General features: G+C 42.9%; 2 protein-coding genes across 4 annotated transcripts; one reads left to right on the top strand and one right to left on the bottom strand.

Annotated features, from left to right (window-relative positions):
* LOC137169014 (armadillo-like helical domain-containing protein 4) lies at positions 1-9473 on the top strand. Of its 2 annotated transcripts, XM_067571948.1 has the most exons (8): positions 1-606; positions 1845-2779; positions 4069-4473; positions 5764-5913; positions 6049-6207; positions 6368-6399; positions 6610-6759; positions 6887-9473. In XM_067571948.1, the coding sequence occupies exons 2-8, from the start codon at positions 1864-1866 to the stop codon at positions 6959-6961; spliced, it is 1887 nt and encodes a 628-aa protein (XP_067428049.1). In that variant the 5' UTR covers positions 1-606; positions 1845-1863; the 3' UTR covers positions 6962-9473. The 2 variants fall into 2 exon arrangements, with proteins under 2 accessions (XP_067428049.1, XP_067428050.1); XM_067571949.1 differs by having other exon boundaries at positions 1-2779.
* naa30 (N-alpha-acetyltransferase 30, NatC catalytic subunit) lies at positions 6115-19193 on the bottom strand. Of its 2 annotated transcripts, XM_067571951.1 has the most exons (5): positions 18132-19193; positions 16647-16770; positions 16277-16332; positions 13444-13618; positions 6115-6203 (listed from the first exon to the last, which is right to left on the bottom strand). In XM_067571951.1, the coding sequence occupies exons 1-4, from the start codon at positions 18990-18992 to the stop codon at positions 13481-13483; spliced, it is 1179 nt and encodes a 392-aa protein (XP_067428052.1). In that variant the 5' UTR covers positions 18993-19193; the 3' UTR covers positions 6115-6203; positions 13444-13480. The 2 variants fall into 2 exon arrangements, with proteins under 2 accessions (XP_067428052.1, XP_067428051.1); XM_067571950.1 differs by lacking the exon at positions 6115-6203 and having other exon boundaries at positions 9548-13618.
* Positions 19194-20972: the final 1779 nt, after the last annotated feature.

Genomic DNA, 20972 nt, shown 5'->3' on the forward strand with positions numbered 1-20972 from the left:
TGACTTAAAAAACAGGATGATGTTGACTAAATATGATAAAAACTAACAAGGACTAAGACTAAGACTAAATTAAAAAATAGCTGACAAAATTAACACTACTAGTAAGGAAATTGTGTTACAAATGTCCCTGGTCTCCCCTATTCTCAATGACGAGCAGGCGACCTTTAACTTAAGGTTAAGGAGCTGTCCAATCAGCACCACCAGGTGTCTGACATGGCCTGTTTAATAAGACAAGGAAAAAACTATCAAAGTAGACAGTGCAGGCGAAAAATGAACTGCTGATTATACAACAAGGAATTGATGTAGCGGAAAGGAATTGCACAGTTATCACAAATCAGAGGCTGAACCCGTCAGTTTTAATGAATCCGTGCAGATTTGAAGCATTTGGTGGCAGCACTTCAGAAGCCCGGGCGGGCGGACACACGTAGAGAAGACAGAGACTTTCAGTCTGTGACGTTGAGCTGCACAACAACAAGCCTCTCCTTCAGCTTGCTTTCCACGCAAGACTACCCCGAATTTGTATTCGTGCGTCTTGCATTTTTGTGCAAGCTGCAAGAGAAGCTCTGCATCCTCCGGGCAAAGCATATCCGTCATGAACTCTGGAAGGTAAAGGCAGTTTTATTTTTAGCCATATGCGACTTTAATTGTTCGCTTATGTAAATTTTGCTCTCAATACCAGAATATGATGAGTGCTTCGATTTGGGGGGGGTGGAGGGGGGGTGCATATAGTCAATGTGAGCGTATGTATAACCCCAATATGATAATCCTGTGCAGTCAGACGGGAGAAATGGGATTCAACACCGCAGTGTGAATTTGTTTACAGTCCATATGCTCGAGCGCTTCTGTCGTCAGGTGGTGTGGACTGCATGATCAAACCGGCAGCTCCGTGCATTGATCACAGGGGAGGTGCGCAGGCAGAAAAGTGGGGTTGTACTGTGACATTGATGGACTGTGCATCAGCAGAGCTTGATGATGATGATTTCTCTCAGACGCTCGTCTGACTCAGGCAATATGGATGGGTGCCACCCTTTTATCATATTATTTATTAACATAGCGGATTTTTAACGTGTCGTTTCTGTCTGTTTCATTTTCTACAGCTGTGATTGATTGATTATTGCTATCACATCGGAGAAGCAACAAATGTGCCACATACACACACACACAAAGATTTGACTCACACAGACTGATTTGTTTTTGATCAAATGTAGCATTTGGTCATGTGCATATGTTCTGTTTTGAAAATTGTCCTATTTTTAAAGAGGTGCAGGTCTGGATTAAAGTACAAATTCAACATTGGTGGATCCATCTGAAGAGGATCCTAGAGGATAGAAAACCTGCTGCTATTTATAGGTGAAGTGCGGAGGGGTGCTAAGGATTGCTGTGTCAGATTCCCTCTCTCTCTGTGTTTGTCACTCTCCCTCTGTGTGTGTGTGTGTGTGTGTGTGTACGCGTGTACACGTCCCTGTGTTTCCTTCTGTTTATACAAAACGTTCAGAGGAGTCTGAGATGAAAAGGAATTTCATCCGAATTAGCTGAGCCATTCAGAACGGTGCAACCGCAGCATCAAAGCAAAGGCGGGCAGAGACGCACAGTTAATCCTGTTCTCTGTGCTTATCACAGGCCATGTGAAGTTCTCAAATGAAAAACACTTGGCATTCTGACCCTTTAATCTGCCATTGCACACCTTTGTAATGTGTGCCCTTCCACCTATCGTCCTCTCCAGACACCTCCACTTCTGCTGAGACTCTCTGTCTGGTTGCCAAAGCGTAGAAGTTGTAGGAGGGGAGTTGTTTACACCTCAGTTAAGCCTATTAGCATTTATCATTTGCATCCACTCTCACCAGGCATTGAGACGAGACAGAGATGCTGATGTCCGGGACGCACCATCGCCTCCTCCTCCTGGCTGGTACTTGTCTCTGTGTCTATGGAAACCCTGTCCACCTCCCAAACTTCACCCCCACGCAGGACAGCAGCTGTGACGGGCAGTGCGCCAGCTCAGTGACAACTCACCCCACAGAGTCTAAACCCTCAGATAAAGAAGATCTAAATGGCCCAATATTGAATGTAGGTGCAGGAGGAGGGGCTGGCTCACATGGACGCAGAACAGGACCTGAGGGGATAGCTCCAGTGACGCAGACAGAAAACGGGGACAGCCTTGATGGAAGATCTAGGCCGAGTGTGGCTGGTGGAGAAGCATGGAGCCAAAGCAGTGAGGTAAAGAAGGTCGGGGGTGCGTCTCAGATGGGAGACGCTCACAGACAGTCAGAGGTAGATTCAGTGTTGTCTGCTGATCCAGAGAGCACAAAGGAGCCTGTATTAACTCCCACAGGTGAAAGGAAGCAGTCACACATGGCTCTTAGTACACCAAGATTGACTCCAGATGGATTTTCGGCCTCCTCTGCAGCACCACCGCAGACGGAGGCGTCAAGCCTGAGTAAAGAGCTTACCCAGGAGAAACAAAAGAATAGCCAAAGTGGAGAGGACAGAACAAAACTACCTGAAGATGGGGATTCTCTACAAGGTAAAGACACAGAAACAAGCTGGCCGTCATCCACAGAACCTTCAAATCCCTTGGTGCGGATCCAGAGACTGACCTCTCACAGCCCCATCCCTCCCTCTGTCTTCGCCTCCCCTCGGACCTCTTTGTCAATGTGGGGCCACGATGGAGCTACAATATCCACACTCCCAGACCCCCTGTTGCCTGAAATTGGACCAAACCTGGTGCCAAGAGAGGACGGCCTTGAAAGCCTTTGGACTGAGGCTGCCAGACCAAGTGGCGGTAAGTCTAAAAAAAATTAGAAAAGCATAATTAATGTTGCGGGGAAATGAAAACATTTGGGTAAAAACTCTTTTTCATGGGTAATTAGTTCCATGTATGGAAACTTGAGACACACAGAATCCCTCTGAAGTGGTGTAAGGTAATGCTCTGCAGTCATTGTCACCCGATGAGAACTTCTTCCACAACAAACCGTATTTTACGGCTTGCTGGAGTTCGCAGGGTTTCAGGAGGCTTCATTAAAAAGTGCGGCGGGAAATGAAAACGACACATCTAGCGGCTGAGATTGCCTTTGATGATTGGCAAAGAAGGCGCCCGCTTTTCCACGCTCCACTTTGAACCCCAGCTGGGACCCGTGGCAGTCTAATTACTTTCTATTCCTGACCTGACAACTGCCAGGAAAAAAGGCTGGTGGCGGGGTGTGTTATACAAGTCTTTGGAGGATTCAACCCCTCTCTATCTATACCCCCCCCCCCCCCCCCCCCCCACACACACACACACACCCAAATCTCTTCTCTTTCTTTCTCACCCTTCACACTCCTCATATTGTAAAGAACCAGGCAGGTTATTATTCAGAGAGTCAGAAGAGGGAAATGGATTAAAGGAGTCTGTCTGAGCCAATATGTGTTCCTGCCTTCCATAGGGGGATTGTCTGTTTGATGAAGCTTCCTCCCAACAGAAAGGAAGCTCACAAAAAAACCTCAATTCCCAAAACGGTATTATGTAAAAGGATTTATAAGTATTTTTACTTTTTTCCCCCCTCACTAGCTTTAGAAATGCTTTGGACTAAAGGAAAAAAACGCCTGAGAGATGCAGTAATGCAGTAACAGTTTCTCCTGTGAGCCCCCCCGCGGTAGACTCTTATCTAGAAAAGAACCATCTTTTTAAACAACCCTTTTTTTCATTGTGTCTGAGCTACACTGTGAACTCGGCTCTCAGAGAGTACAAGTGCCTCTAATGAGAAAATTGCATGTCCAAAAAAGGCACCTTTTTCAGAAAGCTGCATTCTGACATAAATACTTAAGTGCTATATGCTGAACAACTTATACATTTTTAATTTTAACTATCAGCAGAGTTACGTGCAGAGCTGAAAACTGTAAGATCAACTTGGCGTCGTTTATTTTCCCTGGTTCCCTCACTGAATTCAACCCAACATAAGCACTAAAGTTTTTCAGACTACAATGTTCTTCTGACATTTAACAAAAGGTCCAAACAATTCTGCCCTTTGGAATTGAAATCCTCATGCTATGTATCATGACCCTGATTGTGTGCTTGTGTTGACGCAACTACAGTGGACACTGTGGTCCCGCTGTCTCAGGATGAAGCCACAGAAGGTACCATGTCATCAGAGTCTCTCCCTCTCATCTTTGAGCCTTTTGAAGATGTCACTCCAGAGGGGGCAGCAGCGGGAGCAGCAGTGGCGGCAGTCACCCTGGTGCCCGGGAGCCCTCAGCCTCCTGCTGCCATGGCGACCAGAGGCATGCCTCTGTCAGAGGTGGACCTTGACCAGCTGGTCACTGTGGAGACAGAGAGTGATGGTCCCTCGCAGGCTCCGCCCCTACTGATGCCAGACTGGACGTCACCTTGGCAGACATCCGGCGCCGAGCTCCCAGAGCCGATAGGCTCCTCAGTTCCGTCTCTTTTGCAGCGTCGTGGTGGAACTGAGCCAGGACTGTCGGAGGATCCCTCTGATAAAGGTGAGAGAAGTGATGTGACAGGACTTTGAATCTCAATGTCAACATGAGGCTCTTGAATTAAGGGACCACGCTACATTCAAATCACAAATTTAGAGATTTTAGAGTTAGCGTGACACAGGTGATTTATCTGTAAACATTCGCCTGCATGAAGGTCTTTTGATTGGTTGATGGAAAACATCTCAAACTTAAAGTCCCCCTCTGATCAAAAATGTATTTTTCCTTTTTGTTCCTACAGTTGGATGTTTTAGCTTCACTGTGCAGAATGATGTATGTGCAGAGTTTGACACTTGAAGGCTGTTTTCACTTTATCTGCTGAAAGTGGAAAGTTTCTCTGAGCTCACTGAAAATCAGATTTTAAGGGGTGGGCCTACGAACATGATTTGTGACATCACAACTAGTTTGGAGCCAATCATGGTCCAGTATGCAGCTTACACAAGTGTGATGTGAAAACTTGAAGCCTCCAGTGCACAAACACTGAGAACAGACTTAACAGCAAAGTAGGAGACATCTTGTGTCTAGTAGTTAAACTTTTGAACTGAAAAATATTTGCATATTCATAGATTCTGTAATTTTTAATGAGGGAGAGGGAGTAGATGTAATTTTAAGGATTTTAACAAGATAATTTAACTTTTTTTGTGGGGAAAACCATATGAGACCCAAATTCTTATTCAAAATAGAGTATTTTACTTATATCTTTAAAAAGTCTGGAGGGGAGCTTTAAGAGTCTGCTGCTAGAAACTACTTTAATGTAAGAAGCTACCACATTATTTGTGCATTTAACAATGTCCACGTTTGAATAATATTCACCTTTCAAGTTTGAATTTACAACATAACTTGCAAATATAATGCTGCTTGGCATCTGACCTTTAGGTTTAACATTTCTTAAATCCTATTATAGTAATTAGATATTACTTTTTTTTTTATTGTTGCCAAGTTTCAAGTCTGTCCAAGTTTATTCCAAGTTTATTTGACTTTGACATGAACTGGCACCAATGGCAACACAGACAGTTAAGAACGCACATTAAATAAGGAGGAATTCATCAGTCTAAACATTTGCATCATCTGCAAAGTAGTTTTCTGTCATTTAAAGCACAGTAGTGTAATGTGATTTGTAAATAGATTCATTTTTGCAGATGCATTTGTTGAATGTCTGACTGATTGAGTTCACCCGAATCTAAACAGGCATCTCGTCTCTCACACATTATGAAAATGAGCTTTGGTTGTAAAAACTGTGTGAAAACCTCCACTACTCTTGTTTTCTCCTTGTGCTGTGTGATTTGTGCCGCGTAGATGCAGCGAGGACACCAAACCTCGAAGAAAACCTGCCAACCAGTGACCCCTCACTCTCATCCTTCCAGCATGCTACGACAACAGTAACCATGGCAACCCGTCAGCCTGTGCATAAATCCAGATCAGGGTTAGAGGAGATGGAGTCTGAGGGTAAGATGAGTTTTATTGCCCACTGAGACTATTTCATTTTAAATATCATTTTTTTAAAAAAAATCTCAACCATCAATGAGTGGAAAAGCTACGAGACTAGAGTGATCCTTCCTTCTTCCGCTTTGTTCCTCACAGAGGAGCCAGATGAGGATGATGAGGATGAGAACTCGGAGGAATCGGTGGAAGAAGAGAGCGAAGAAGACCTGACAGAAACCCCTAAGACATCCTCAACGCAGCCTCCATACAGCCTCATTCCTCCACCTCCTGTCTGGGTTCAACGCAACCAGGGGCTGAGTATGAGAGAGCATGAAAACACACATTTATACTTCATCCTTTTACCTGCCTTAGACTGTTTCATTTGCTGCCATCATAAAAATGACCAAGCTACACATAGACGGAAACAAAGAGTCTTGTAGTTTGTGGCTTTGCTAAATTTATGGCTCTTTTCTTCCAGTGCGTAGCTGGGTAGAGCTGATCAGAGAAAAGGTAAGACTGCCCCCTACTGTCCTTGAAAAGTCTTGTTTTTCAATCAAAAAAATGTCAACCAGTGGTGAGAATTTGTGAAATAATTGAGATTTGTTAGATAAGATAACTTAGGTGGAGATTAAATGGATTTACCCACACTAGACATATTTATAACCCAGCTACTGGCTCTATGTACCTCCATTTTGACCTCTGTGTCTCCACTCTCGGCAGGCGGGCTATGTGTCTGGGATGTTGGCCCCTGTGGGCATCGGCATCACAGGGGCCCTGCTAATCGTCGGTGCCCTCTACAGCATCAGGATGATTCACCGCAAGAGGAGGAACAGCTTCAAACACCAGAGGAGGAAGGTCAGACAGCCAGAGGTCAATACCCCTATTGTATTAATCACTTATTGTTGTGTATCGGATAACAGTGAGGAGGGATGATTAGAAAGATCGTGGTTTGCCTGCCAGACAGTGAGATGTAAATGATTTAATTTTTCATCCTAAGCAACCTCACGAGCCTGGCACCAGTCGTCAGGACCAGGCCATGCTACTGGCCGACAGCTCCGAGGACGAGTTCTGATGACACCCTGATGCTGGCTGATGCTCCTGTTTCAGGAGGCTCGGCGAACATCACCATCGCTATGACTACCGCATCTCCAATCACCTTGGGCTGTTTGGCAATGACTCATCTGTTCCACAGAGTGTGACTGAGTATAGGGCACAATTTGCACAGGCTGCACAAAGGTCAGCTTTGTATCCCCCCCCCCCCCCCCCCCCCCTTCCCTCCCCCCCTTTCTAAAAGTACCAATGTGAGCACTTTTCTGAATGTTGTCAGGTGATGTTGACTCTAAAGGCTTGGCAGGGCTAGTGTGATGCACTTTGACATAAAAAATTAAATAAATAAAATTGCTGCTCCTAAAGACAAAGTATGCAGGGGTATCAACAGCCAGAAAGTGTTGCTGGTAAATTGAGGATTTGTGGAGTTTCGGTCCAGCAGGTTCTCTGTCAAGTAATAAAAGGGCTGTAGAAACGCTACATTACATAAACAATGTAAATATATGTACTGTATATGTAGCCGACTTGGGGTCAGTCGTGTTAGTGTAAATAAAGTTTTCTTTCTAGCTACACATTAAGGATATTTAAAGTAATAGTTCTGGGAAATTTGCTTATTGGCTTTCTTGCCGTGAATTAAATGAGATGATCAAGCCAGCAGCCGGTTAGCTTAGCTTAGCTTAAAGATTGGAAACAGAGTGAAATAGCTAGCACGCTTCTGTCCAAAGGTACCAAAACCTGCCTACCAGCACCTCTGAAGCTCACTAATGAACACATTATATCGTGTCTGTTTAATGCGTATAAAAACTAAATAGTAGCGGTTTTACAGGTGGTTATGTACCAGACTACAGCAGTGCCAGGAGCAGTGACTACAGGTAAAGAAATAGGCCCTTAAAGGACCAGTGTGTAAGATTTAGGGGGATATACTGGCACAATATTCATGTTTTAATTAGTATATAATCACTTGAAAATAAGAATAGTTTTTTCATTACTTGAGCCCGTTATATCTACATAGGATGCAGGTCCTCTTCCATGGAGCCCGTCATGTTGCACTGCCATGTTTCTACAGTAGCCCAGAAGGGACAAATCAAACACCGGGTCTAGAGAGGGCCTTTCGCATTTTATACAACCACCGTAGGTTTTCCTAACATGTTTGGAAGGAGAGAAGGGGGGGATGGAGGGGGCATTCAGTTAGTTGCAATCTGCAACCTCACTGCTAGATGCCACTAAATCCTATACATTGGTCCTTTAAAACGATTAAGTCACATTTTTAAACTTAGTTTTTTTCTATAGCTATGAGATATATTGTGTTCATTTGGTGAGCTTTAGGGGCGCTGGTTCGTGGATTTTGTTACTTTAGGACAGAGCCAAGCTAGCTATTTCCCTACTAATCCAATCTCGAAACCCATCGGCTATGCAGATATCTGTTTAAAGAGATTATTGCTAATCTAATCTAAGCGGCTACCAGTGGTAGCTTCATACGTATCGTACGCAATTTTTTTTCTTCTAGGATGGCGAAGTCAAGCCCTAACCCTAAGCAATCTCACTCCTCATGCCTAAACCCAACCAATGAAGGTAGAGTACTCTAAGTACTAGTAGAATAGGGCGCGTCATTATGACTTTGCCATCCTAGTTATTGATCATCTCATCCAGTTCTCAACAATAAATTAGTGCATTTCCCAAAAATTTGAACTATTCTCTCTAAGAAAGATTTCCAAACATTTTTAGAAACCTTCACTTGAGATTCATTTGCATTAATATTTGTGTTTAAATGTGAATTTCGTGTAAATGTTTTATTCAAGGCTCATAAAAGTTACTGTGAGAAGCACATCTGAAATACCATCCTATAGAAGTATGTAGCATAATACGTACAATAGACGTACAATATAACTCTGTATAAGGACTCATATGAACTCATTCTTTTGCCACTTTTTTTCTAAATGCATGACTATGTCAAAGTCTATTCATACACAGACTTAATGCAGAAACTTCTTTATAATGAATCAAGTGTTTCTGTTGGCTGGAAAAGCACAAACATTGAAGACACTGGGGTAGTTAATATTTTCACAATAAGTGTTTTTTTTTAACCAGCTCAGTTTGCACAGTAGTGTTTTCTGTGTTTTAATCTGGTTCAGAACAGAGCAGATACAGGAGACATTTAGTCGGACATGTTTAGCTCAGAATGTCACGTTGATGAGATGCAACGAGTCAGATCAGGTTTTGAGTCTTTACTTCATGACTTGAGAGAAACAAAAAAAAAAGGATTCATTTATTTAATAGAAACATCTCTTCTGCTGTAGTTCAGAAACAGAAAAGATGCAAGAAATATTTGTAACACTTCATTTGAGCCAGTCTTTTGTTTAAAGTAAATATATTTTCTGTAACTTCATGAGCCATCTGATATGCTTCATGTACAACTGCCTGTGTATATGCAATAATACTGTTTTAGAGTAAGTGTGATGTAAAATAGTGACACTTTTTTGTCTATTTATGTAGATATGAAACCAGATGTGATCAAATAAACAATTCTTTCAGATGTCTGATTGTGTCTCTTTCTTAAAATACCGACTGTTTTAAATGAAACCCACTCCAGACAGCAGACAAGATAACCCAGTTTACAGCATTAAAAAAATCAAATAATTTATTTCTGTGTTCTTTTTCCACATTAAATAAAAGCTATCGGACATTTCCAGATCAAAATCAAGAGAGGGGACGGGGAAGAGGAACAGGGGAAACAGAAATCTGACATGCAAAAAAACCTTTTTTGCTCTCCCCTTTGCACACTTGGTGGATGGCGGTGGAGGCGGTGCTTGCCGCCCCGAAGAGACTTGCAGGGAACCCCTGTGGTTGGTTGGCTGTTTTTGGGGACCACAGCATTTTGTGGTGCAGCATGACTTCCGAGACAAATGTTACTACCAATAATCTGGTTTCTGGGGGAATTTTATAATATAGGATGGTAGATGTCGCCCCGGGTGAGGACAGAGAAGAGGGAGGGTGGGATTGTTAGAATAAGCCACCTGGGCAGCGCAGCGGACATCCAGGGTGAAGACAAAAAAAAAAAAAAAAAAAAAAAAAAGCATCTGTGAACACTGAACTGGCATGTTGTGTCAAAACTTACAACTAATTCCAAATGCAGAGGAGACATTGTCTGTGAGAGCCGGGTAAAAGTACCCGACACCACAAGCCATGGCTACTAACTGATATTGATGACGAAGCCCTTCAGTCTGTGATCATGATCTAAACAGAGCCCTTTGGCTCAGTGTGGCAGGCTGTAATGCCCTTATACCCAGTGGAACTGCCAGAGTTTCACAGGATTATAACACAAAGTAGATAGCAGACCCCTTTCCTTCAAAATCTAAAACACCTCCTTATGTTGACAACTGGTTTGATAGAACGAGATAGGTTTATTTGTTAAGGTGTCACCTATCCTGTCCTTTCATCCATCAGTAGTCACTGTGTTAAAGGCCCAGACAGTGAGGGGAACAAGTGTCCGACGCAGGGACACAAGATTTTAACCTCCAGAATAAACCGGAAGGAGTTTGAAACAGGGTGGAAATTGAAATCTAAACAGCGTCAGATGAGCAGAAAAGCAAATAGTCGGCGTTCACGGTCCAAATAGTTTTGTATGCCCACAATGAACTGCTCATCACCTTCTTTGTAACATCTCTGGATGGGCTAAAGTTGCACAGAAATTAAAAAAAAAAAAAAAAAAAAATCTGATAAATCAACCAAATCGCCCCTCCCAACAGATGATTCACAAAAAAAAAAAAAAAAAAAAAACATGCTCTCAATATATCCAATGAATAGAACAACACTCTTATACAAATCTGAAAAAAAAAAAAAACACAAAACAAAAAACAAAAGAAAATAGGTCATCTGATCCATTGTTCCAAATGCACACAGACACAAACATACACAGGCTGTTATGGTGGGTGGCAACTCTGTAAACATCTACTCTCCCTTCCAGTCAAGGGCTCCTGGGGTGTAAAAGTTCAGCTGAACCGCTGAAAGGGGAAAGAAACCTAAACTGTGAGCAGGGTCCTGTAGTGTCACTCATCCGTCCTTAAATCCTTAAAAATATATGATCAGTATGAATGTTTTGCTGGAGACTTTTGTTTGTTCTGTAGACAATATTTGGATTTTCAGTTGTGCCACATGTCAGTTTCTTTCAGTGCTTGTAAGCAGGATAAAAGCACACAGATGTCCAAATTGCATAATTTGAAATACTAGATAAACAAAAATCTAGCTGAAATTGCAATTACAACCCGACGTGAAGGTTGTTTCCAAATTTGACGAATCAAAGCCGACTTAGGGGTTTATTCTCCCCGTAGCTATCAACCAATCTGTCTCCTTTCTCTCTCTATCGCATCAGGCACGAACCAGAATCCTGGAAAGCTTTAAAAAAAAAAAAAAAAACAGCAAAAAAAACAGTGTGTGCTTTTGTTCCTTCCTATTAACACGTCCTGTTGTCCTTATTAGGCTGGAACAAAACACAGCACCATAAAAGCTAGGGATTTTACTGTGCGGGGCCTCTGAAAGTAGAGAATAAAAAGTCTATCAGAACAGATCCACACCATTGTCAAAATAACGAGAGACACACACAGACACATTCAAACTTACACATACACACTGCAGCAATTTCCAAAGAAGTGCATCTGACCATTGTTCATTTTACTTTTGAAGAAAAACAAAAGCGGTTAAAGCAAACTTTCTTTGCCATAATTAGTGTGGATTGGATCTATGACCAGTGTTCCAGGCTGGAGATCTTAAAATGTTAGCGAGGTTGGTTGTGCATCGAGCTAGGGCACCTGGGAAGTGCATTGTGGACTCAGCCGCTTATGGGCGGCGTGAGGTTATACAGGTGTATATTAGACAATCTAAATAAACTGAAAGCGAACAAAAACAATAAAATATAATCTGCTAAGAATACTTGTCTATTTTCCTTTTTTTTTTTTTTAATCAAGAAATAAACACACACACACACACAGCATACTCAAACAGGAATCCAGCACGTGTAACACTTCACCTCCAGTCTGGTGCCGAGGCAGACCAGAAGCGGGCCGAGACCGCAGTGTGCGCACCGCCTGTTAGCGGGCGGATCATTGCAGACGTGGCGGAGAGTGCTGATGGATTGAGTGGCACTTGCAACGAGGAGAATCAGACTGATAATCTAAAAAGGAGTAAACTGAGATGGTTAGGACATGTTTGACCACACCATCATTGGCAAGATGTCTGTTTAAGACTCCATTTTCTCCTTTTTTTTGTGTGGGGGGGGGGGGATTTTGCAGCGGCTGGCAGTGCATTTGGGGGAGAACAAGTTCTGATCTGCAAAAATAGGAAGAAAAAGAATAAACTCGTCACCCACACTCCGTCAGGGTTTGATGAACTGAGAGATTTAGGACGCTGAAGCGAAAAAGGTGGCAGATCCACCGGTTGGGCAAAGTTTGAGGTGCTAATGGAGTGATTTTGTTTCGATCAACAGCTCTGCGCCAACATGCTTACACCAAACAAGAGGAAGGGGTTCGGAGGGTTAGCCTCAGACTGGGTTAGTAAACACACACACACACACACACACTCTTCACGCTCATTCTCGCACTCACATTAAAATAAATGCATGCATATCTTTACAAGCTTCAGTCTTGGAGGCTGAGGCAGGTGATGGAGACAGCAGCAGGGAGCTGCCGCGCCCACTGGACACGATGGGGAAACAAAAACAGACATCGGGGGGGAAAACAGTACGCACAAATTTCCAACCAAGCATGCGCTCGCACAGTCACACAAACACGTTCACTCGCTCACAGTGAAACCAACCACGCCACGTACACATGCACACAACAATAGACCAAACACTTGCTTTTCCAAAAAAACATGAGGCGGTACAAACACACAGTCATACTAGAGCTTTTCCGTCCCCCATCCAACTTACAAGGTTAAAAAAGAAACACAAAAATAAACTCCACAAATATTTTCTTCCCAGTCTGTTTTTACCGCCCCCCGCTTCCTTGTTTCACGTGTTGTTGTTGTTTTCTTTTAGTTTGTTTTGTCCTGTGTTCTGCAGGATGATTTGGTGTGGTGCCCTGTCCTCTGGGGTTTGGACGCACGTCCTCACCGGAGCTGCCTCACACCGAACGTCCCGCTCAATGCGGATTCCAAGCTTGAAGGTCAAAAGGTCATCTAGTCCCCAGTCAAGGTCATCCCAGAGACCACCCTCACTCGCCCCCTCCTCGTCACAAAAAGTATCAGGGGCCCCGTCATGAAAACATCTGGAGGGATTTTAGTCTGTTTCTGCCTAAACAACAGTTGTTCAGAGGTCAAGGACAAAAGTAGGGTGTGTTTGCGTGTCTATGCATACCTATGTGCATACTCTTTATGTTTGTACACAGGTGTGTGTGCGTGTACTGTGTCTGTGTCTGTGTCTGTGTGTGTGTGTGTGTGTTTGTGTATATAAGTGTGAAATGACCAGGGCAGAGCTGAGGCTGTCAAGCTGATAGTGTACGAGGTGAACAGCACCTGCTGTCCCGTCCTCCCCTGTCCCCTCTTCTTTCCTCTAGCGGAGCCACAGTTTGAGCCGCAGCGCGTCCACTCCGTTCAGGTAGTATCTGAACAGCCGCTTGTCTCTGACAAAACCCAAGTTCTCGTAGAGCTTCAGGGCTGATTTGTTGGTGATCTCGGTCTCTAATACAACCTGTCGACAAAAAGACGGACATGTCAGTGCTTTGTTTTGTGAAATATGAGACTAACTGATCTGTGTTACACCATGTGAAAGTGTCTCAGATGTGTTTTTCAGTTGTTCATCTCATACGCATCTGACGGAACAGATACGTTTTCCATTTTTAGACCGCTGTCTACACAGGCCATGTACAGCATATTTTTACGTTTCAAGTCAATTTTACGAGTGTAACTACAGCAATTGTATATTGGGCTCTGAGTGCTTCCAAAAAGCTGGTGACCTACACTCAACATTGTACCTGAACACCTCGTGTGTAGACACAGAGCGCTCGCTGCTGCTGCTGCTCTACTAAGGTGCTGCTCATACTACGCCTGTAGACATTGTGTTAGGTTTATTTCAGAACCTGCCACAAAGAATTATTTAGTTTTTCTGGACTTTGCTTTAGCATAATTGCTTATTTATCAAGAAACAAATGAAAGTATTGATATTTCTGCATGGTATAGTGATAGCTCTATGACATGTTTATCATAATTTAGCATAAAGACTGGAAGCAGGGAAAAGAGTTAGCCTCTGTCATAAGAACATAAAAACAATATCTAACGACGTCTAAAAACTCCAAAACCATCTCAGTTACATGCTGTATGTTGAGCTAGCAAGCTACTCACCAATATGTTAAAGGGTTTGCTTGTTCAAAATTACCAAAGTGTTTGAAGTCTGCAACTCAACCACAACATGTTCAGTTATTGGTCTATCTGGTGTTGGCCAAAATAGCTTCAATTAGAAAGCTAACTGCTTATTAAACTACAATGTCACATGCTCTATTTCTAGATGTATTAAATACAAACAAACAACATGTAAATAAGGCAGTTTTGGAGTTGTTGGGATGCATCTTTGACAGAGCTACGTTAACTGTTTCCTACTGCTTAAAGTCTTTATGCTACGGTAGGCTAACCGCATCATGGAGCAACAACTGTATAAACATTTTTTAGAGCAGACAAAACACAGGTGTTACTACACAGGTATGAAACTTAAAGTAACTGGCTGCTGAAGTATCCACACCCTCCTTAAGTCAATATTTAGTAGAAACAACAAAATATATGTGATAAAAAGTTCTACTTGCAGTCACTGTGATTCAATATTTTAAAATGATAAAAAAATTATCAAGTCCAAGAAGGGCTGAATACTTTAACATTGTAATCTTTGCTATGAACCATTTCCCGTGTTCTCAAGTCTTTAAAATGATTTTCTTCCTTTCCAGAAACTCTTAAGTTTCCATTAATTACTCTACAATTTACAAGTCAAACAGCCAATATTTTAACCGTCATGTATCACAATGAACATTCACAACTTCTACATTTTTCAAACGTGTGTTGTTATCATGTGGTAATGCAGTTGCAAGACAGGGTTTTGAAATCTTTCTTGTTGCTATGTTCGACGGAGTATTTACAGCACAAGAGTCAGTTGCTAAAAAGAATCGCTTCTTCCAAACAAACGCTTGAGAGCTCCAGCACAGCCAAAAACCAGTAGCTGCCTGGAAGGTCAATCAATCAATCTTTACTTGTCAGTAAAGATGAATTTTAGAGTCAGTGGGCTGTCAATCTGTTAAGCCATTGATACATGCACACTCCTTTGGCTTCTAGGACTGAAGTATTAATGATTCATTTTGATGTTCTTGATCCACACAAAATGTCCACAATAAGCAGCCTAAGTGTCAACAGTCACAAGCTGTTAAATGCTTAATTGTTACAAAAAAAAAAAAAAAAAAAAAAAAAGACATACTCTGTCTCCTTGTTTGGACAATCATACCAATGATAGAAAATTATGTGGTGAATCACATTGTCCATTTTTAAGACTGTGGTTCATTTCTACGTCATAAAACTGCTCTCTCTGGAGATTTTTAAACGATGGTGCGTATGTGTGTAAGAATCACGTGGGTGAGTATGCGACTATTCAGTGAGAAGCAGAATAAGTGAAATATTTTGTAGATACTTTAAGGCTTAGAGCAGCTGACAAGATTACCAGCAAACTTAGATAAGCGAACGACAGGGCGGGAAAACTGGACCTTGAAAAACTAGCAGCAGTTTGAATCACAGCTGTGTCCAACATGAATTAGCATAAAGCAGATGAAATTAATGATATTTAGGTTCAAAATCAACACAATACTAATATCAAAAAGGAAGGATAAGCTAAAAATTACCCAATGCCCAATCAGAATGAACAGTGGATGTGCTATGAATTACTAAATCCTTGGAAAAAAACAAATAAAACAGAAACTTTCCTGTTGACCCAGTTACAGTAAGAATTAACCAAACATCATTGTGTAAGGATGTAGTTGTCTTACAAAAGGTAAAGGTTTAGGGCAACACAAACCTACAGCAAAGAACCAAATGTCAGAAAGGTCTATTTTAATAATCAATAGTCATTTTAGGTATTACCTTGATTTTCTAAAGATTTCTGGTTTCTTCTACATTTCCTGTACAATGTGTGCTAGTAAATGCAAGACCGTCTTCTGCGTATGACTGAGGTGTAAAGCCTTGTGAATGTCGTGAGTGTGTTTCAGGCTCTTATCTGGGACTTTAATAGTCTCTGGATGTATTTATATATTTGAAACAGAAATGAGAGTCTTGTGTAGCCCTGTCCACCTCGCAGTGGAAATGAGTGTGGGTATCTTACCTCGTCACAGTCACCCTCCACCATGGCATAGATGGCCTTCTTCACCAGATTAGTACCTGGAATAGAAGAGCCCAAGTAAGTAACGACATGTGAATAAACAAAACCTCTTACAAATATAACACCCGGTTTCTCTATTTTTAATGGCTTTGAGTCTGATACTATAAGGCAGGCATCAGCTGAGGAACAAATGTAAAACATAATGTTACACAGCAACCCAGAGTGTATAATTTATCTAAACGCCGCATTTGCATAAAAGAGATTTGGCTGTCAAAGAAAGCGAGACACTGCTGTAAGACTTGGTCTAGGTTCAGGATTGTGATGAGACAGACTGTTCGGTTCTGTTTGGGACTGTGCGGAGCGGAGATCTCACCGATGCTTTTCCTTCTGTGTTTCGAGTCCACGGCCAGCATGGCGATGTAGCCACGTCGGAACATCTTCTTGTGCATGTCAAGCTTACATACAATGGCTCCGACACACTCCTGCTCCACCATGGCCTGTGACACAAACAAACAAACACACACTCGCAATTGTTAGGGCCTCTGAGTGTCTGCTGGGGTGGCCGCTGCAAACCTAGCAACGGTTCCTCTAGAGTCCCTGTCATCCTGCCAGTTCTGCCGGCTGTCTTAGCTGACCTCTGACCTCTATTTCATGGCACTTCCTCTTATGTCACATGCGGCGTTCCAGTTAGACTGGAACTGGGAAGTTTACGACCTTGGGGCTCCAGGGGATAAACAAAGGCAGTAGAAAACCTTCACTGGACACTGTATGTGCAACACACAAACACCTAGTTATATAACACATTACTGTCTCCTAAAACTGAAAATGAAGGTTGAGACTGAAAGATTGAGCAAACGTGAAAGAAAAAAGGAAATGTGAACATGTACAATTCCTTGGCAAGTGGGCAAACTCCCACTCCCAAACTACTGAGAAAGACTGCATGATGTGGCCGAAAGCTGCAGAACAGCTACTGAATAGACCTTGAGGTGAGACTGGTTTAGTCAGCTGAAAGTTTTAAGAGTCTTCTTTTCCTCATTAACTGTATACAACTGACTTGACAGGAGACCCTGACGTTATTGATGAACTAAAAGGTTTGCTGTCACGACAGTTGGACCTTGTCGACACATACACCGAGGCTATACAAACTCCAACCTAATGTGCTGTCTCAGTGAGTCATTTACATACTGTGTGTGTGTTTATCTATAGCACACATCAGAGCTATGTCCGATGTGCGAGCTGTGAGTGTGAAGTCACACCCGATAATGCTATGCAACTCCAGGTAACAAGCACGTGAGTGTCCAAGCTGCACCCCTCCCACCCTGCCCTCCCTTTTCTTCCTATTTTCTCCTCCTTGTTCTCCCTTTTCTCTCTCAGGCATCTCTTTGCTGGATCATCACCCATCCTGGAACCCTCTCTGCTTCCCTGGTGGTCGGTGTCATTTCCAGAATCAGTTGGATCTGGTTCTTCATCCCATAGGAGTTTCAGCCTCACCTCATGTGTCTCTCTCTCTCTTATGTGAATGTTGTCCTGTCTCTCTCTCTCTCTCCTGTCTGAATAATGTCCTGTCTCTCTCTCTCTCTCTGTCCTGTGTGAAGGATGTCCTGTCTCTCTCTCTCTCCTGTGTGAATTTTGGAGTTTTCCTTATTCAAAATAAGGGTCAAAGGACAGAGGATGTTGTATTGCTGTACAGATTGTAAAGCCCACTGAGGCAAGTTGTAGTATTGGGCTATACAAATAAAACTGACTTGCAACCAGAGTCCATGGGATAAAAGGGTAGATCACACATTATTTTAAAGAAGTTAAAAGGGTGGACGGAGACATTTCCTTCACAGTTAGGGGCGTGTTGTGTCATACTCACCAGAAAGCAGAGCTGCGGCCAGTTGTGGATGAAGTACCTGTACGTGTAAATGGAATAAGGCTCAGACAAGTCCTTGGTGATCAGTCTCATGATCCACGGCATCTGCAGCTCGGACTCGTAGCGGACATAGCGGATGCCGTGGCTTTCTTCTTCCGCTCGGCCAGGAGAGCTGCTCAGGTCCAGCCGGGCCAGCTCTGCCGCTGGCGGCTGCTGCTGCAGGTCAGCGGGGCTCTCCTCTCCGCCGGGCCCGGCGGCGTCCGGCGGCACGTCGCTCGGCGGTCTCGGGGGCTCCGTGTGGTCAAACTCCTCCTCTTTCCCTCCGTCCTCGGGGTGGATATGGGCCGCCTCAGTTCTTGTGAACCCCGGCATCCCGTTCATGCTGTTGTTAACCAGGGGAGAGTGACTACCGTTTTTAGAGCAGGGGCTGTGGCCTTCGTGTTGGCAGTGCTCACTATTGTTTCTGGCGGCTGAAGCCTCCTCATTGCTGCCGCTGCTGTCACAGTTGTCCACGGACGGTCTCGGGTTGTCAGGCCGGTTTCCTGTGTGCTGGTGGCCGTCGGCGTCCTCTGAGGGACTGGCCAAGCCGTTCAACTGCTGCTGCTCCCGGGCTTGCATTTTAAGGTGCAGCGCCGCCGGGCTAGCTCGGGCTAGCATGTTTTTCTGCTTCTTCTTAACCGACCCTTTGACTTCGGTTAACGGCTGAGACTTCTTCCCTGTACCGGCGGGGACACACTCGTCCCTGTGAGAGGCCGGCTCTCCGTCTTCCCCCGCCGGCTCCGCGCTCCCAGCCCCGGGGAAAGGAGGAACTTCAGCCGGGGATGCGGGCAGTGCGCTACTAGGCCCAGGCGGCACTGTGGCCATCCCACCGCATTAAGGTGGAGATTCACGCTTGGAAAACGTTGAACACAATCTCATTCACAAGGCGCAGGGAAATAAAATCAATATACACGTTACTTCACCGAATATTGCATAAATCCGAGGATTACTGAGGCGATAATATCTCCGCTGGCGACGATAGTCGCTGCTTTCTCCTCGATTTCCCTGCTGCCGCAAAGTGCTGTCGCAGCAAACGCCATTGCAACACCAGACAGAGACGTTTTACGACAGTGGTGTAACGCATCAGAGGTCCTGATTTTTTTCAAAGGCCAATTAATTTTCTCACATATTAATAAAATATATTTTCCCTTTTGTTACATGCTAATTTTGTTGACCTTTATTTGCATTACTACTACAACGCCAGGATGCTGTCTTGAACTGAGAATTAGCATACAATAAAAAGAGCAAAAAACACAAAAGCGAGAAAAACTGAACGTATTAGAGCAGGGTCATGGTTCCATTTTTAAAAAATAATTGATTTTTTAAAAAATGCATAGTGTAAAAATTTTTATTTCCTCTCGAGGTACACCGTTCAACTATCTGAAACCATGAAAGACGTTGCAAGATAACAAACAGGCCTTTGGCTCGTGTTTTATCTGGTTTACATGATTCTACGAACCAAAATAGGACAGAAATTATTAATTGTGCAATGATTAGTTGTGCACACCTCTTATTGTATTTTTATGTCACTATTAAGCGAATAAGCTATAAATTAGAATAAATTGGGCCAATATTGTGAAATTGTCTCAACAATGAAACTATTAAAGGTGATTTATGAAGTTGCTGGATTGAACGGTCAACTGCCCTGTAAGGTCAAGAACTAGAGTTGTCTACTTTCCTACCAGCAGAGGACGCCAAGTTCAGGATAGTCTTGATTAGAGGATTTTTTTCTTCTTCCTGCAACAACACTGTAGTTTCTCCAGTAGATGTCACCAGAAGATTGGTTTCATTGATCTCTTCTCATCACTCTGCATCCCGGAAAGTGACAAAGTACAAGAACAGTTCGTTTTGAGATGAAAGCATTCATCTTGAGTTGTGAGACTCTGTACTTCCACTCTATTAACCTCCAGAGGGAAACATGTTATTTTCATTTCACTACTGTCTGTATCTGACATCAGTTGCACTCATGAGATAATTGCAGTTTAAGGTTTTATACAGTCCATTTAAAACACCACTGAGTGTGTTTAAGTGATTTCAACACTGCCGGACAGTAAACAGACACTGAGGTAACTGCACTCAGGTGTTATTTAGGTTTCTGACAAAATCCCTGTTGTAGTTTTTTTTAAGCAAATGGAAACAACACATTCAAATTCAAATACAATGTTTGAATGCTGACAGTCCAAAGACACATACTTGGTCAGTATTTCTAATGTGGTTTTGACTTTGGCTGATGAACTCCAAGAAGTGCAACAGAGAGAAGTGATGGATTCTGGTTCATCACTCAGCATGCTGTGGAGCAGGGAGACCTCATGGGCAAAAGTCTTCAGCTGCCCTGAAATGTTTAAAAAGTCTCTGAGGTTTTTAAAGAACTGCATACTTAAACATCATGCTAAACAATGCTATGGTCATCATACTGTAGACATGTATTTGTGCTAGGTTCTTTATTATTAATGACACTATCAAATCAAAACTTTCTCAGAAATTTGTTTTTACAAGGTGGTCCAATGAGAGTGGATCACTCTTTTTTTTTGCATGGACACCCTGCATGCACAGGTCAAAAACCAACATTTAGACAAACATTAAAACGTATAAAATTACAAATAAAAGATAAGGATAACTTTGAGAAAGGGTAAAAAGGATAGGATAAAAACATATGAAATGTCTCCAAATAATGTTCTTCAAGGAAGAAGTATGTATTTTTTGTATTTATCATTTTCAGTAGTATATCAAGTTGTAGCCTCTTAACATCCACCCCTTTTTTTTGTAATGTTCGCCTATTTGGCATACCCAAATGGAAAAGCTTAT

This window comes from Thunnus thynnus, chromosome 18 (assembly GCF_963924715.1).
Source record: "Thunnus thynnus chromosome 18, fThuThy2.1, whole genome shotgun sequence".
Taxonomy (NCBI): domain Eukaryota; kingdom Metazoa; phylum Chordata; class Actinopteri; order Scombriformes; family Scombridae; genus Thunnus; species Thunnus thynnus.